At 47.2% G+C, this 16,697-nt stretch overlaps 1 protein-coding gene and 1 non-coding gene across 2 annotated transcripts; both read left to right on the forward strand.

The window, feature by feature from the left end:
* Nucleotides 1-517: 517 nt before the first annotated feature.
* Nucleotides 518-9,046, forward strand: LIF (LIF interleukin 6 family cytokine). The gene is made up of 3 exons (XM_053369374.1): nucleotides 518-548; nucleotides 7,370-7,548; nucleotides 8,532-9,046. Exons 1-3 carry the CDS (start codon nucleotides 518-520, stop codon nucleotides 8,946-8,948), a joined length of 627 nt encoding a protein of 208 aa, XP_053225349.1. The 3' UTR covers nucleotides 8,949-9,046.
* A 610-nt stretch (nucleotides 9,047-9,656) lies between these two features.
* On the forward strand, nucleotides 9,657-9,732 carry TRNAI-GAU (transfer RNA isoleucine (anticodon GAU)). Its single transcript has one exon. It is a non-coding gene; the product is annotated as a tRNA-Ile (tRNA).
* The last annotated feature ends 6,965 nt before the right edge of the window (nucleotides 9,733-16,697 follow it).

Here is a 16,697-nt window from a genome sequence, read left to right on the forward strand (position 1 = left end):
AGAAAGTGCCTTTCCCAGGGGAAATCACTGGGCTACAAAAGTGAAAGTTGCACTCCCCTCTGTGGCGAGGGGTGGGGTGAGAACAGAAGATGGAGCGGCGGGGGGGGGGGGAGCCTTATGATGTCAAACCTTTGGTCTGACAGCTCTTTTCCTTGCGATGACTCGTGACATGATTGTATCGATGTAGGCAGGGGAAAACAGGAGCCGATTTTTCTTCAAATGGTTGTTGTTTTATCTGCCCACTTAATTTCGTATCAAACAATTCCAAAATGAGCCACACTCGGGTGTGGAGTGGGGGGGGCTGATGGGGAGGAACCAGAAAAACCACAAATGTAATGACCTCAACATTTTCATTCTTCGGAAGAGCTCAGTATTTCCATTCTCAATGAAATCTCCCTCCCCTTTCTTACAACACAGGCTCACAAGTATATATAAGCCAGTGGCATCCCCAAGTATTAAGCACCACTCTCTGAATGAACACTCCTGCCAACGGCCAATTCTCTTACGTCATTCCAGGATGCAGTTTACAATGAAAGCCATCATTTCAGGTAACCCACCTTTCTCCAGTTCAGATTACTTTTTCTTTGTTGTCTTTTCCCCCCCTTTCCCTTTTCCTTTCCAAAGTTCACTGAGGACCGCTGTCTGCGCCTTCTGCCCTCTGCAGTCCAAAGCGTGACCGCGGTTGAACTTTCAACTCTATCCCTCTAGTTACTCCGAAGACCTCTGAGCATTTTGGGGCAGCGTGAGAAAAAGATGGTTTCCCTTTTTTCTTTTTTGGTAGACTTCTGCTAAACTTCCTGGCAACTTCTGAAAGATTCCGCCCCCCCCCCCATATTTCTGGCTGTTGGGAGAAACACTTCATTTATCGAATTAGACATTTTAATCCCCCTCCCCTCCCAAAAGGAAGTTTGGAAAGAAGGGAAAAGTTATCTAACGGTTGAAGCAGCTCAGATTGTAGTCAGCCCATCATAAAGAAGGTAAAGGGACCCCTGACCACTAGGTCCAGTCGTGGCCGACTCTGGGGTTGCGGCACTCATCTCGCTTTATTGGCCGAGGGAGCCGGCGTACAGCTTCCGGGTCATGTGGCCAGCATGACTAAGCCCCTTCTGGCGAACCAGAGCAGTGCATGGAAACACCGTTTACCTTCCCTCCAGAGTGGTACCTATTTATCTACTTGCACTTTGATGTGCTTTCGAACCGCTAGGTTGGCAGGAGCAGGGACCGAGCAATGGGAGCTCACCCTGTTGTGGGGATTTGACCCACCGACCTTTTGATCGGCAAGTCCTAGGCTCTGTGGTTTAACCCAGAGCGCCACCCGCGTCCCACCAGCCCATCATAGGGAGCAATCAAACCTAGAATGAAGGTATGCTAACCTGTCAAGGTTTTGGGCCTCTCTAAGGAATTATTCTGTTCTTCCAGTTTGGGATTCTTAGATTGGGTCCCCTTTCCTGCTTCACAGGCTCCCCCCCACCCCACTGGTCAGGCTTACCTAAATTAGTGATACAGAGCATTTCTTTCTTCACTGGATTTTCCTGAACTGTTTGGCAGTTAGAATAAGCAAGATAAGCTTTCCAAGAGCTCAGCTGCCAAGAGGGGGACAGCTTATTGTTAGAGCTCCTGAGCTGTTAATGAATGCAAACCCAGAAAAGTTTAAACAACAACCACACCAAAACCTCTGACACCTTTAAAAGGGCAGTTAGAATGGTAGAATTGTAGTGTCGGAAGGGACCCCGAGGGTCATCTAGTCCAACCCTCTGCAAAGCTAGAAGCAAGATAAGCTTTGCAAGAGCTCATGTGTTAGAGGGATGAATAACTTCTTGCTAGAATTCTTCAGCTGGTGAATTAATGGCTAATAATGCAACCTAGATAAGCTTAATTATAATAATAATAATAATACCCCAAAACCTCAGGGTTGTCCAGCACCTTCAAAAGAAAACATACCCATTTATTATAGTGTGTACATTCTAAGGCTGTGCCATCAGAATTCACCAGCACAATACATTTTAATGGTCACTAGTTGGGATAAGAGATAAATTCAGTTTGCTTCAGTTTTAATTTGTATCTACCTATTGTGGACTTCCTGGAACAGTATACAAACTGAAATGTAGCCATGCTTCAAAATTTCACACTTTCTCCAATTTTGCAATGCAGTTCTCCCACCAAAAACTCAGTACAGAGTGGCTGGGGCAGCCCAGTCAGATGGGTGGCATAAAAATATTATGATTATGATTGTGATTATGATTATTTGCAGTATACAAAATGTGCTTTATAAGGCAAAATTGGATGCAAAAAAATGGCATATTGGGCAAAATTGAATACAAAAAATTGTGTATAATGTGGGGGGGAGGAACATGCATTGTTTAAACTTTAAAAATTCAGAAAATGATGTGGAAATGTAGCAAACTGAATTTAAGATTGAGAAAAACGAGAGAGAAAAATAAATGGATGGATTTGCCCATCTGTAGACACTAGCTACAAGATGGGTTTTTAGAAAGGGCTAGACAATTTTTGGCTTCTTTATCCATGATTGGCAAACAGAAACAGACCTCTGACTAATTATACCTGCCTGGAAAAAGGGCAACAGGAGAAGCTGATGGGCTCCTGGAGGCATCCATGTGGAAGTGGATGGTTTTTGGAATGTTGGACCTGAATGCTACCCAGCAACAAATCACCTCTTCCGTCCTTGGAAATGTAATAGCTTTCACTTGAGGAGTAGCTTCTGCCTCTCATTGCAAAGAGATATTGGTGTGATCCTCTTGGACAGCCAGCCTGACTCTTGAGGAACAGAGCTGAATGCTTAGCATGGAATCAACTGCAGATCTTAGGGGAGATGCTATCACCAACAGCTCCTTGAGTCAGATCTGCCTATGTCACGTGCTCCTATTTCCCTTATCGAACAACCTCCATGGCAGCAGCAGCGGTTTTCCGAAACCGCTTCCTCTTCCTGGAGCAAGATTCTCCTCCTCAACATCCTATCAGCTGATGGGTGCACCAGCCAAAGGATTTCACTTTGAGTCTGAAGGGTGGCTGGGCATGGCTTGGGGAAAATAGGGCTCAGAGTGAGACCTTGGGTAGGGAGAGTTTGGCCCACAGACAAGAGGATTCCCCATTTCTGGTACCCACATCTCTGGAGTTTGGTAGCCTCCCCCTAGGCCTTGCTCAGCCTGTGTACCATATTGTCTTTGCCTAGACCTCATGCCCAGCCTTGGCACATACCCACTGGTACTAAACTTCCTCTTCCTGCCACCTTGAGTGGGTCTAGTTGGCTGGCAGTAGCCTCTGCAATTCTCTTTGGAGAAATCTTCTGGCCTCTCTTGTCCAGTTCCCCCTGCTTTCTGTCTTCTTTCACATACCTTCCGACATTTCTCTGGTGAAAATAGGGGGCCAGTGACCAAGCTTATGAGCCCCACACCTTTTAGGGTAAGGTTACCAGATTTTTTTCAGTGAATCCGGGGACATTTTTCAATTTCAATAGGAATGATAGGATTTTGTCAGGGGACTGATTTGTAAATCCTGGGACTGTCCCCGGGAAACAGGGACGTCTGGTAACCTTATTTTAGGTTATCTTGTCTTGACAACGGTTATCTTATCTTGACAACGGATCAAAAATAATATTGATTTGACCTTGAGAGCAAATTGCAACCAAACTTCCTTGGTTCAATGTTATCCCGCTAGAGCTCACCCACGAGGCTCTCTCCTTCCCACCCTGAGATTTTGACTACCTAGGGGCCTCCACAGGGTTGAATCCGGCACCGAGGGACGTCCTTCCATACCCTCCAATATTTCTCCGGTGAAAATAGGGGCGTCCTATGGAAAATGGGGACATTCCAAGGAACTGGGACAGCTTCTGTAAATCCAAGGCTGTCCCATGGAAGATCTGCTTTCAAATGTGTTTCATCCTCTGTCTTGCTCTCGTCCACACCTTTGGCCAACTTCACCCTGCCTTATGCCCAGATGCTTTACCCTTCTCCTCACCACTCAGTTAACCCCTTACTGTCCTCTTTGGCCCCACGAGGCTGAGCCCACCAAGCTCCTCTTTGTGTTTGACGCCCCTGCTCTTTCGATCGAGCTTTCTGCAAGTCGCTGGTCACTCCCAGACCATAGTTATTTAAGGAGTATATGGGATGGCATATAGTATGTCTTGGTCATTAAACAGGTCCAGGATAGGGAGCCTGTGTCTCTCAAGATGTTGTTGGACTACAGCTTAGGGTTGCCATACAGTCGTACCTGGGAAGTCAAACGGAATCTGTTCCAAAAGTCCATTCGACTTCCAAAACATTTGGAAACCAAGGCGCAGCTTCCAATGGCTGCAGGAGCTTCCTGCACTCAATCAGAAGCTGCATCGGATGTTCGGCTTCCAAAAAATGGTCGCAAACTGAAACACTCACTTCCGGGTTTGTGGCGTTTGGGAGCCAAAACGTTCCAGTCGGAAGGCATTTGACTTCTGAGTTATGACTGTATTTCAAAAAGTAAAAACCAGGACGCCCTGAGCTTTCTTAAAGGAATACCCCAAAGTTGTTGAGGTGTTTTGTTTTGTTTTACAAAAACGCAAAACAACAACAACGCTGTGATTTTTTTGATCGACTTGCCAAAGATCCAGGATAAGGTGCTGCCTTTAGGAAACCCCCCCCTGGACGTCAATGCCACCTTTGAAATCCCAGTAATGTCTGGGAAAATTCAGACATACGGCAGCCCTACTACATCTTAGCTGTGTGACTGATGAGAGCAGGAGTCTGACAACATCCAGGGCCTCCGATGTTTCTTAAACACCCCTGTAAGAAACCCTGGAGAGCTTCTGCCTGTCAGTATAGACAGCACTGAGCTAGACCAACCAATGGTCTGGCTCCATATAAATCAGCTTCCTGTGTTCCTCAAGGGAAGGGGCGTAGCTCCTGCTTTACATGCAGAATGACCTCACATTCCATCTCCAGGAAGGGGTAATAGAGGGGTTCCCTGCCTGAAATCCTAGAGAGCCAAGGCCAGTCATAGAATCATAGAGTTGGAAGATACCAATCCCCTGCAATGCAGGAATCTCAGCTAAAGCATCCCTGACAGACAGCCATCCAACCTCTCCTTAAAAACCCCAAATGAAGGAGAGTCCACAACCTCTTGAGGGAGTCTGTTCCATTATGGAACAGTTCTTGCAGTCAGAAAGTCCTTCCTGGTATTCCATCGGAATCTCCTTTTTTGTAACTTGAAGCCGTTGGTTTGAATCCTATCCTCCAGAGCAGGAGAAAACAAGCTTGCTCCATGTTCCACGTGACAGTTCTTAATATATTTGAAGATGGGTATCATATCTCCTCTCAGTCGCCTCTTTTCCATGCTGAACATGCCAAGCTCCTTCAACCATTCCTCATCAGGCTTGACTGCCAAACCTTTGAAAATACAGTGGTAGTTCAGGTTACATACGCTTCAGGTCACAGACGCTTCAAGTTACAGACTCCGCTAACCCAGAAATAGTACCTCAGGTTAAGAACTTTGCTTCAGGATAAGAACAGAAATCGTGCTCTGGCGGTGCGGTGGCAGCAGGAAGCCCCATTAGCCAAAGTGGTGCTTCAGGTTAAGAACAGTTTCAGGTTAAGAACAGACCTCCAGAACGAATTAAGTACTTAACCCGAGGTACCACTGTACTGAGTTGGATGGACCAATGGGGAAAGACTATAGCGAAGGGAGTAGAGCAACTATTTCACATGCAGATGGTCCTAATGTTCAGTTCCTGGCATCTCCAGGTAGGGCTGGGAATGTTCCTTGCCTGAGACCTAAGGAGCTGCTGCCAGTCAGTGCAGACAATATTAAGCTTGTTAGTATAAGGTAGCTTCCTATGCCCTGCTTTTTTTTTTTTTTTTTTTTACTTTTGTGGGACACCTGCCTGGTGCACAGTCCTCTTCCGACTGTCTAAAAGAGAAATAACTGTGAAATGAGGGAAGAGGTTTTCCCAAATTGCTGCTTTGATGCTGAGCTGGAGATGTTCCCGGTAGGAACCGCTTTGCATATTTGACATTGTTTGGCCTGCGGTTATGAAATCTGGGAAGGTTGCCACCCGTCACTCAGAACCGAGGGGAATTCTGGTGACGTTGGCTGGGCAAAGCTGCACGAATCAAACAATAGCACATGGGAGCTGTGGGTGGCCGGCGAGGGAGGTGCGCATCCAGCTATAGTAGCCTGGAAGAGGAGGAGCAGAGAGTGAAGGAAACCAGGGGAGAGTAAGGAGAGGGCATTTGCAATTCACTCTCAGTTCTGGTGGTGTTTGGGGAGGGGGAAACCCAGATGGGTGATTAAGACCATCAGGTGAGGCCACCAATGGCCCATCTATTTCACATCTGCATGTTTCATTTATATACTCATTTCAATCAATAACCAGTAGAGAAGGTAGGAAGCAAAACAGAGCACGTAAAACACAATAGGATACATTAAGCACACTATTAAACAGTGAGAAATATAAAATAATTATATTAAAGCAGTAAGAAAACAATGTAAGGGGTTAATAATTTTAAAATTAACCCTGTTCTCACAGTGGAGGCAGAGGATAGCCACTGTGACTAGCAGCCATTGAGAACTTTGTCCTCGCATGAATTTGTCCAGTCCTCTTTCAAAGGTATAATAATAATAATAATAATAATAATAATAATAATAATAATAATAATGACATCCAAGTTGGTGACCATCACTGCAGCAGTGAGCCACAGTTTAACACGGCGCTTTCTGGAGAAGTCCTTTCTTTTATCTGCATTCATGAAAATAATGTGCAAAGATCCATTATGGCAGGGGGAATTCCTTACAAAATAAGTGAATAACTAAAAGTAAAGGGACCCCTGACCATTAGGTCCAGTCGTGACCAACTCTGCGGTTGCAGCGCTCATCTTGCTTTATTGGCCGAGGGAGCTGGCGTACAGCTTCCGGGTCATGTGGCCAGCATGACTAAGCCGCTTCTGGCAAACCAGAGCAGCGCACAGAAACGCCGTTTACCTTCCCGCCAGAGCGGTACCTATTTATCTACTTGCACTTTGACATGCTTTCGAACTGCTAGGTTGGCAGGAGCAGGGACTGAACAACGGGAGCTCACCCCGTCGCGGGGATTCGAACCGCTGACCTTCTGATCGGCAAGCCCTGGGCTCTGTGGTTTAACCCGTGTCCCTTAAGTGAAAAATGCATGTGTGCATTAGGCAAAGTTGGCTCTGTCGCACAGTTAGCCCTGGGTAGCATTTGGCATTTGAAATGCATCAGAACACAAGCCTGAGTGGCATATAAGCACCCAGAGCCCCCTGCTTCTCTTTCTTTACTTGCTGTATGTTTGGTTCTGGGGCACATTGTTTCCCTACTGGACAGCAAACCCTGACGCATCCTTTCCTCCTCCTCCTCTTCCGCACAGGAGTTGTTCCTTTGCTGCTAGCCATACACTGCCGACTGGTGCCCGGAAAACCCCTCCTGAGGAACAGGCGGAACCTCATGTGCGACAACATCGGCCCTTGCGGAGAAACAGTCTTCAATCAAATTAAGTGCCAAGTGACACGTCTCAATTTGTCGGCCCCGGGTCTCTTCGATGCCTATGTAAGTTTTGGGTGTAGAGGGGAGGCTGGGAACTTCAGGCACAGGAATGTGGCCCTCCAGGGCAGTCTAGCTGGCCCTCGGGACTCTTCCCAGGCCACACCTGATTTGCACCCTCCTTGAGTGCTTTTGCCTGGCCGGGATATGTCCCTGAATTCTGATGATGCTCCTTACTCTCGTGGATGGAGGATGGAGAGAGAGAGAGAGTGTGTGTAGAAACTAGGCTGTTGTACAAATTTGCATTCGTTGCTCCGCCAACTTTTGCTTCAGGTCCCACCCACCAATGGCACATGGCGTTCCAGAAGGTTATTCGTAAGGGAATGTGGTCCTTCAACAAAAAATGTGCATCTATTAAAGTTTGCATCAGAATGAATATCTTAGTAAAAACAATATACAAAAAATGCATTATGTTAGGGGGAATTGATTTTTTAAAATGTGTACACAAGGGGGAATTGCATGCAAAAATATACGTGCTGGGAGGAAGTCATCCTAAATCGCTGATGAATTTTTATGGGGACCTTAAAAAGTAAAATAAAATCACCAACAGATACGGATATGTGTCAAACTGAACCTAAGATGGGAAGGAGAAACTGAAATCAGCAGATTAATCCACTCCCAGAAATGTGCTTTTTTGGTTTTAGGTGGGATTTTAGGCGCTTTACAAACATTGGTTCCCGCTCTCAAATCTTGATTGTTACTGCCAATGGCCTGCATTAAAGAAACATTATGAAAGATAAAAGCACATTATCCAGATAATAGAAACATAGAATTGTAGAGTCGGAAGGGACCACGAGGGTCATGTAGTTCAACCCCCTGCGATGCAGAAACGTAAGACTTGAACCCATAACCCGAGATTAAGTGTCTCATGCTCTCCTGACTATTTTTGGCCAGATGTGTATAACAAGGGTATTTTTTTATAAGCAGCATAAAGTAAAATGGGTATCAATGCCAGCTCTTAATTTGGTTCCTTCTTCTATCCTGAGCAGCTGGAGAGCCAAGGCTCCCCCTTCAACAGAGCAGAGGTGAAATCGCTTTGCGTCTCCAAAGACACTTTCCCCTCCTTCGACAACCGGACCAGGAAAGAGATGCTGATCTCGCTGTACAAGATCTTCACCTTTTTCAATGCCTCCCTGGGCAACATCACCAGAGACCAGGAGAACAACGACCGGAAGGACCTGCTGGAACGGCTCAGCAACACCACCGCCAAGACACGGGGCCTCCTAGCCAACCTCACCTGCCTGTTGTGCTCCGAGTACAAAGTCACTGATGTGAAGGTTACCTACGGCTCGGAGGAAACGGGAGCCTTTGAGAAGAAGAAGCAGGGCTGCTGGGCCCTCAGGATGTATGCAGAGACCATCCCGCTCATCGCTCAGGCCTTGGGGAAATGCCACAGGCAGAGATGAGCTTTCGCGTGAGACCATGCTAAGAACTCTTTGTCTGCAGCGTCAACCCAATGTGTTCTGGGTTGTATCCATAGTCCTGGGGATGACATAATAGTCATTCCTCCCCGTGGGTCTTTTTCCTTTCCGGATCAGGAAAGCTGGGGGGGGGGCTGCAGAGTTCTGGAGAAATGTTTACTGGGGGGAGGGGGCAAACACACCCACCAACCTCAGCTACCTCACCGTGATATGATAAGCTTTTGCACACCTGTTCGCAGTTACTTAGTTGTACAGTCTTCACTACTCACAGTCAGGATGGTCAAAGGGGTTTAAAACAGTGCTCAGTCCTGAGCCTGTATGTGGAGCAGGGAAGCTCCTGCTATCCTGAGCAATTCAGGCTGCACTCCTAACCTTACATACCTGGGAGTAAGCCCCGTTGAATCCAGTAGGACTTGCTCCTGAACAAACCAGGTTAGGATTGCAGCCCATCTCACTAAGTGGCCGTAGCTAAGCCTCTCCCTGTCTGTCTGTCTGTCTGTCTGTCTGTCTGTCTGTCTGTCTGTGTCTCTGGGCTCATCTACACATAGCTTTGCTCTGCATGTCAAGGCACTGATCCATGCTTTAAAGTTCCCTGTCCAAGCACTTTTTCTTTTTCGTCCCAGTGCTTTCCCAGCAAAACCCCCCCATTTTTTTCCACCACTGAATTTTGCCTCTGAAACCGAAATTGCTGTTGTCACTTGATAGCTCAGTTGGTCAGAGCGTGGTGCTGATAACGCCAAGGTTGCAGGTTCGATCCCCGTACGGGACAGCTGCACGTTCCTGCATTTGCAGGGGGTTGGACTAGATGATCCTCAAGGTCCCTTCCAACCATAGCTGTCAACGTTTCTCTTTTTTTAAAGGAAAATTCCCTTATTCAGAATAGGATTCCTTGCAAGAAAAGGAAAAAGTTGACAGCTATGTTTCCACCTCTACGATTCTATGATTCGGTATGATTTCGATTCAGCATTAAAGAGCAGGTTTTCCTGGGGGAACTGGCAGGGCAAAACAGCAACAACAACGCTGGTTGCAATTTTTCGTAGGGGAAAAGTTAGGTCCAGAGGTGCCAGCTTGCTAGGGCAATTTGGGGTGGGGGACGCAACATTTGGGGTGGGGGGTGCATGTGACATTGCCACATCCTGCCTCCCTCCCTAAGCCAGGCAGAAGCTTCCCAGGCTTTGGGAAGGAGGCGCCAGGGGAGCATTTAGGGGACTAGCCTAGTTCCCCATGTCAACTGACCACACACCACTGGCTTGGACACGGACTGGAAAACCGCAGGCCTGTGCTAGAAAGCACAGGGCAAAACATAAGTGTGGGTGAGCCCTCTTGTCTTTCTCCCTGCCTTACCCGACACCATGCTGATCTGCAATACTGATAATAATACTGACCTACCTTACAGGGTTGTCCTAAGGATTATGGCAAGATGATGTAATACGCTTTGAACCCTCTGAAAAAGGGTTATTTTCTCATGCTATTAACTTAAGATTTCTTTTTTACCGTGTTCAGTCTCAGATGTTGACACTGGCCAGTTTCAATGTGATTTGGGGTTTCTCGCCGCCCAGCTCTTTTCACTGTTGAGCAAAGGGTAATTAGGATTAGCAGTAGTAGGCATGCGTTTAAATACTGGCATAGGCACAATGCACAATGCCTGGGCTCCCCCCTCCCTTTTTAATGGGGGTGGGGGCAGATATTTCCCGAGAGTTACGAATCGTAATGGAGCCAAGCTTTCTCAAAGGGTCCACAGATTCCTGTATATTTATTTTAAGAAATAACCAGCAGCTCAAGAGTAAGCATGATTCTACAGCTATAATATTTATTAGATGGTATTGTTATTATTATAATAACAGTTCTTCATAGTTGCAACTCCGTGAGTCTATCAATAGTTGTTAGAACAGGCAACAGGATAACATATGGAAAACCACAAATGCAGATGAGCGAGCAATTTTTAAAAGTATGTCTATATTTTTAAAACCACCCATTCCAGAGTAGAGATTGAAAACAACGACACAGCAATTATAGGAAAACAGGAAGCTGCTTTATACAGAGTCAGGCTAATGGGTCCATCTAGTTTAGTGTTGTCTACACTGATTGGCAGCAGCTCTCCAGGACCTTAGTCTGGGACCTCCTGACCTCAGATGCCACTGAGCTATGGCCACTTCCCAAATTCATGGATACCAAGAGTCAAAATCCCAGAACCGAAACATCATAGTTTAAAACACTGCATGATACAGAGATAGAAATATCTTCTGGAAAGTCTTGGGGAAATAAAAAAAAGGCACTTTGCCTCATGTGATATTAAATTTGGGGCTGGGGAGACTTTTCTGGCAAGAAGAGCCTTTGGTCCTGTTCCAAAAAAAAAGAAAGAATGTGTCTGGGAAGGAATCCTCAGACTGACCGGTGAATGTTGACATTTCCCAGCAATGTACGGTGCAATATAGTGGGGGTCTGGGACCCGATTTTTAAAATGCTTGAATTTGCTTTGCACTCAGCTGACCCATTTGGACAGTTCACTGCAGTCCGTGCCTTCTTCATGCCAGAGGTTGCACTCATGGGACCAGAGGTGGCCCCCCCTCTCCCCCCCTCCTCAAGATATGAGGAAATAACCTACCTATGCTTAGCCATCAGAACTCCAATTATGACCTACCTCCTTGGAGGAATGGTGTGAGGATATTTAATGTTTAGTGATTTGTTTTTGTTGTATAAATATAATTTAATAATAATAATAATAATAATAATAATAATAATAATAGAGTATATTTATTTGATCTTTGGCAATGGGGTAGCCAATGTGCCTTCCACTGAAGGGAAGTCCAGGCAAAGGTTCTGACAGCACTCTCCACTCCCTTCTATGCAGTCCTACTAAGGGAGAGGCCACTTTCCCGCCATTTTAACCCACACGCACTGCCAGCCAACCCATGAGGCGGGGTGAAGCACCCACCTCAGTCAGCAGAAGCACAAGAGGCAGCACCCCACCTGCCCCACCGCTGCCGAAATGCCCCCCTCTCGCCGGCGAGAGGGATGTGTTCCGGTACGCGGCATTGACGCTTGTCTCTCTCCCCCCCCCCCCGGGTGGGCTAAGACAAGCAGTAATGCTCTGAAGAGCGCAGGATTTTATACGACTTGTTTTATATGACTTTAGAAAGAATGTGTCTCGAATGAATAATATATTGTGCAATATTTAAATATTTAATTTTTTATACTATTTTTTTTTGTATGGAAAGAATGCCTTTCATAAAATAAACATTTCCAAAAAGAAGTTCTGTGAACCCTGTCGTTGCTGTTTTGTTTCTGATCTGCCTGGCTTTTAGAAGAGTTTGGATTTGATATCCCGCTTTTTCACTACCCGAAGGAGTCTCTAAACGGCTAACATTCTCCTTTCCCTTCCTCCCCCACAACAAACACTCTGTGAGGTGAGTGGGGCTGAGAGACTTCAGAGAAGTGTGAGTAGCCCAAGGTCACCCAGCAGCTGCATGTGGAGGAGCGGGGAAGCGAACCTGGTTCACCAGATTACGAGTCCACTGCTCTTAACCACTACACCACACTGGCTTACCTATTTCCAAACGCATGTCGACCATAAGAGCATCCGAAGATTCCCATAGCTGGGTCTGGCAAAAAAAGCTGTCCAGTCCAGCTTCCTGGAGCCACCTGATTGGCCACTGTGGAATACAGCTTCCCGTATCCCTACAGTGGCCTATCAGGTGGCTCCAGGAAGTTCACAGGCTGGGCACGAAGGCAACAGCCCTTTCTTACTGCTATTCATAAGAACATCAGAATCACCCAGCACTTGCATCAGCCTAGTGACCCATCTAGTCCAGTATCCTGTTCTCACATTGGCCAACCAGATGCCTGAATGGGAAGCCCAAAAACACAACAGCACTTGTGATTCCCAGCAGCTGGTGTTCAGTATTGCCTCTGACTGAAAACACGTTTCGCCTCTGTTTGTCATGGCCTCCATGAATACAGTGGTGCAGTTAGCTAATTCTAAACTCTGGAGTCAGTCACCCCTTCTTTAGATGGTAATACTGCTTACTTCAAAATATAGTAAAATGGATCCCTCTTGCTAGGTCCACCATCCTTGGACGTGGGTGGTGGGTGGGTAGCCCAGGAGAGGGCCTTCTCTGTGGCAGCCCCTAAGTTGTGGAACTGCCTCTCCACAGAGGTGTGCTTGGCACCTTCATTGGCATAATTTCAGCCGTATGCTAAAGATGCACCTCTTTACCCTGGCCTTTGACCCCCTGAGTAGGAGGGCCTGAATCTCCAGGTGAGTGTGAGTGCCTTTAATAAAATAAATTGTTAAGAAGAGTGTGCATGCAGCTTGCAAACTTCAGCCCAGAAGGAGCTGGCTGTGAATTGTAGCATGGGCATTCTGGGGGGAGGGGGTCTGCCCTTCTCTGCTCCCCTCTCCCAATTAACCTCCGTCTCCTGGGTCTGTCCCCGTGACATCACCAGGGGCTGCCCCTAGGTCCCAGGGCCCTGAAATCTCTGGATGCTCCCGACTTGGCAAACTTATGCAGGTGTGCATTTTCCAGAGAACCAGACTGTGAGGCAGCAATGAGCGAGAGGCAGTCTGGATCTTCACGTACTGAAAATCCCCCCAGCGCCAAAGGGAAGAGCCATATGATGATTTGCAAGCTTGAAAGGCTGGAGGGCAGGTAAAGGGATCAGATAAAAGCCGCAGCCATCCCTGAGATTCCATCATTTAGCTAAGCTCAGACCACCTAGGTCTTCCAAAGGACAAGGACCTCCTCCTCCTCTGGCTAATGAAACTGGGTTGTATCAGTGCACAAGAAGGCGATTGTGATTTTGCATGCCGAGTGATGAAATCCTCCCGCCAAAGGCTTGCAGGAGCCTTGCCAAACCTCCCCGGAGTGAGACAGAAAGCGGACAGAAAGCGGATGAGCTAAGATCCTGTTTGATCATCGCCCTTCGTCTCTGGGGAATGCAAAATCCCTTTTCTCTCTGGGAGGAACGACATGCCCCGTCAGGTTGCTTAGGCCTTTCCTGGGCTCCCCGAGGGGAAGAAATCACGAGGGGTGTCGAGGGATGACCTTTGGCCGTTGGTGATGCAAGGCGGCCGAGGCTGGCTTGTCCTTTTGGCAGCCCCCAGACAATGGCCGAGGAGGACAAATGCGGCATTGATGGCTCCTTTTAGACTTCCCTGCACAGAAAAGGTCTCACCATGTGTCACTGACTGTCCTGCTGAGACGGCATCGGAGTTCTGCGTCACGCAGACCCACGGCAGCCAAACGCTTAATCCAGGCTCTCCCTTTTGGTTCTGAGGCACGGAGGCCCTGCCCTTTCGGGGCAAGGAGAATCAGAGGCCTGTTCCTGCTGCCTCCGCAGGGCACGGGATGGTGAAGCTGGAGGACAAATCTCTTCTTTCGGTTGCCCTTTTAAACGGAGTTTAAGAAAGAAAAGAAAGTCTGTGAACTCTCGGCTGTGTAGTTACACTCAGATGAGCAGCCCGGAATTCTCTGCTTGCTTAAAGCATCTGCTTGCTTCTTAGATAACCATGAAGCCTCCTCTAGCGTAACCAAATGGAAAGAAAGTCGGGGGTTGAGCGTCTCCAACGTTCAGAGCTTTTATTTAAATTGAAATATTGAAATACTTTATTGTCACTTGTACAACTTGTATACAGTGAGATTACATGAGCACCCCCCACTCAGCTCTCTTAGCCTTAATTCCCCTCCTTTACTGACGCACACCCACCAAACCCGAAAGTCAGTTGCCCTGTTGTTATCTTTTCATTCAGCAGCCTAACAGCCCACGGATAGAAGCTGTTCTTTACCCTGTTGGTGCGACTTGTCATGCTTCTATATCTTCTGCCCGAGGGCAGGAGATCAAGAAAATGCCGCCAGGGTGTGAATCATCCCTGAGAATTTTCCTCACTCTCCTGAGGCAACGTTCTTCCACTATTTCATCCAGCAGATTCACGGGACAACCCATAATATCTTGCGCTGTATTCACCACCCTCTGTAGGCACTTCCTATCAGATGATGTCAAACCAGCGTACCACACCGTGATGCAGTATGAAAGGACACTTTCTGTTGTGTACCGGTAGAAGGAGATCATCAGATTTTGATTGACATTGTTCTTCCGCAATACTCTGAGGAGATGGAGTCTCTGTTGGGCTTTCTTAACCACCTGGGTTGTATTGATTTTCCAAGTAAGGTCTTCACTGAGAAAAACTCCTAGGAATTTAAAGGAAGAGACTCTCTCCACACAGCCCTCCCCAATGTACAGCGGGGCTAGTTCTCCTCTCTTCCTCTGAAAGTCCAACACCATCTCCTTTGTCTTGCTGATATTAAGGTGCAAGTTGTTCCCTAGGCACCATGTAGATATTTTTTTGGACCTCCCCTCTATACGCTGATTTGTCTCCACTTGTTATTAAACCCATTATGGTGGTGTCATCTGCAAACTTATTAATTGCAGTAGACAGGTCAGATGATACACAATCGTATGTATACAATGAATTCAGGTAGGGACACATAGCACACATCCCTGCGGTGTGCCAGTGCTGATTTTTAAGGAATTAGATGTTATTAGATGTTAGGGCAGAGATGAAAAAACTCTTTCAGCCTGATGGCCACATAACCTGATGTGGGGGCTGCGTGCCAGTGATGGGGAGGGACAGAGGGCAAAGGTTGCACAGCAGGCAACATTTTAGACATGCATGCACCAGAACCACGCAGACAGAAACACACCTCTCCATCCAGCCAAGCAGCCCATGGACTGCAAGAAGATTCAAGAAGAGAGTCCCGTGGACTGCAAGAAGATCCAACGTATCCATTCTGAAGGAAATCAGCCCTGAGTGCTCACTGGAAGGACAGATCGTGAAGCTGAGGCTCCAATACTTTGGCCCCCTCATGAGAAGAGAAGACTCGCTGGAAAAGACCCTGATGTTGGGAAAGATGGAGGGCACAAGGAGAAGGGGAGGACAGAGGACGAGATGGTTGGACAGTGTTCTCGAAGCTGCGAACATGAGTTTGACCAAACTGCAGGAGGCAGTGGAAGACAGGAGGGCCTGGCGTGCTCTGGTCCATGGGGTCACAAAGAGTCGGACATGACTAAATGACTAAACAACAACAACCATCCAGCCAAGCAAGATGCACTTCCACCATACAAGGGCAGAAATTCTCAGAGGATGCAGACTGGTGCATAGCAACACAGGAAGCTGCCTTACACAAAATCGGACCACTGGTCCATTCCAGCTCAGTGGCTGTCCAGGAGTTCAGGCAGGGATCTCTCTCCCAGTCCTACCTGGAGATGCAGTTCGGGATTTGAACCTGGGACCTTGTGCACAAAGTGCAGATGCTCTACCGCTGAACTACATCCCTTCCCCATGCTCATGTGCTTTCCAAGAACTGGGTTTCCGCAACCAAGCCAGAGTTCTCTATCTTCTTCTTTCCATCTGGCCATGTAAGTTCTTACTGCCTGACACCAGCATGCGCTGAGCAGCACAGCAAACCAAAAACGCCTTTTCCAGAAAACTTAATCAGGCCAGAGGCATTGGTCAGGAGTTCACCAGGGTTTCAGTTCATGATTTTTGAATTTATTTTGTTGTTCATTGAAGGAAGCAAAAGTAGATATGGAATTTTCTGAACTTTTTGGAACAACTTTAATCTCAAACTTCCATGGGTGGGGGAACTCAGGCCTAGGGGCCAAATGCGGCCCTCCAGGCCTGTTTATCAGGCCCTCAGGACTCCACAGCCTCACTGTCTTGCTCTGCATTTGCCT

This window comes from Podarcis raffonei, chromosome 16 (assembly GCF_027172205.1).
Source record: "Podarcis raffonei isolate rPodRaf1 chromosome 16, rPodRaf1.pri, whole genome shotgun sequence".
Classification (NCBI taxonomy): Eukaryota; Metazoa; Chordata; class Lepidosauria; order Squamata; family Lacertidae; genus Podarcis; species Podarcis raffonei.

What these genes read in the sequence shown, in the direction of transcription:
- LIF (XM_053369374.1), top strand. Translation starts at nt 518, where the DNA reads ATGCAGTTTACAATGAAAGCCATCATTTCAG. An exon ending in AATGAAAGCCATCATTTCAG is followed by an intron (nt 549 to 7,369) that starts GTAACCCACCTT and finishes TCTTCCGCACAG; the next exon opens with GAGTTGTTCCTTTGCTGCTA. An exon ending in CGGGTCTCTTCGATGCCTAT is followed by an intron (nt 7,549 to 8,531) that starts GTAAGTTTTGGG and finishes TATCCTGAGCAG; the next exon opens with CTGGAGAGCCAAGGCTCCCC.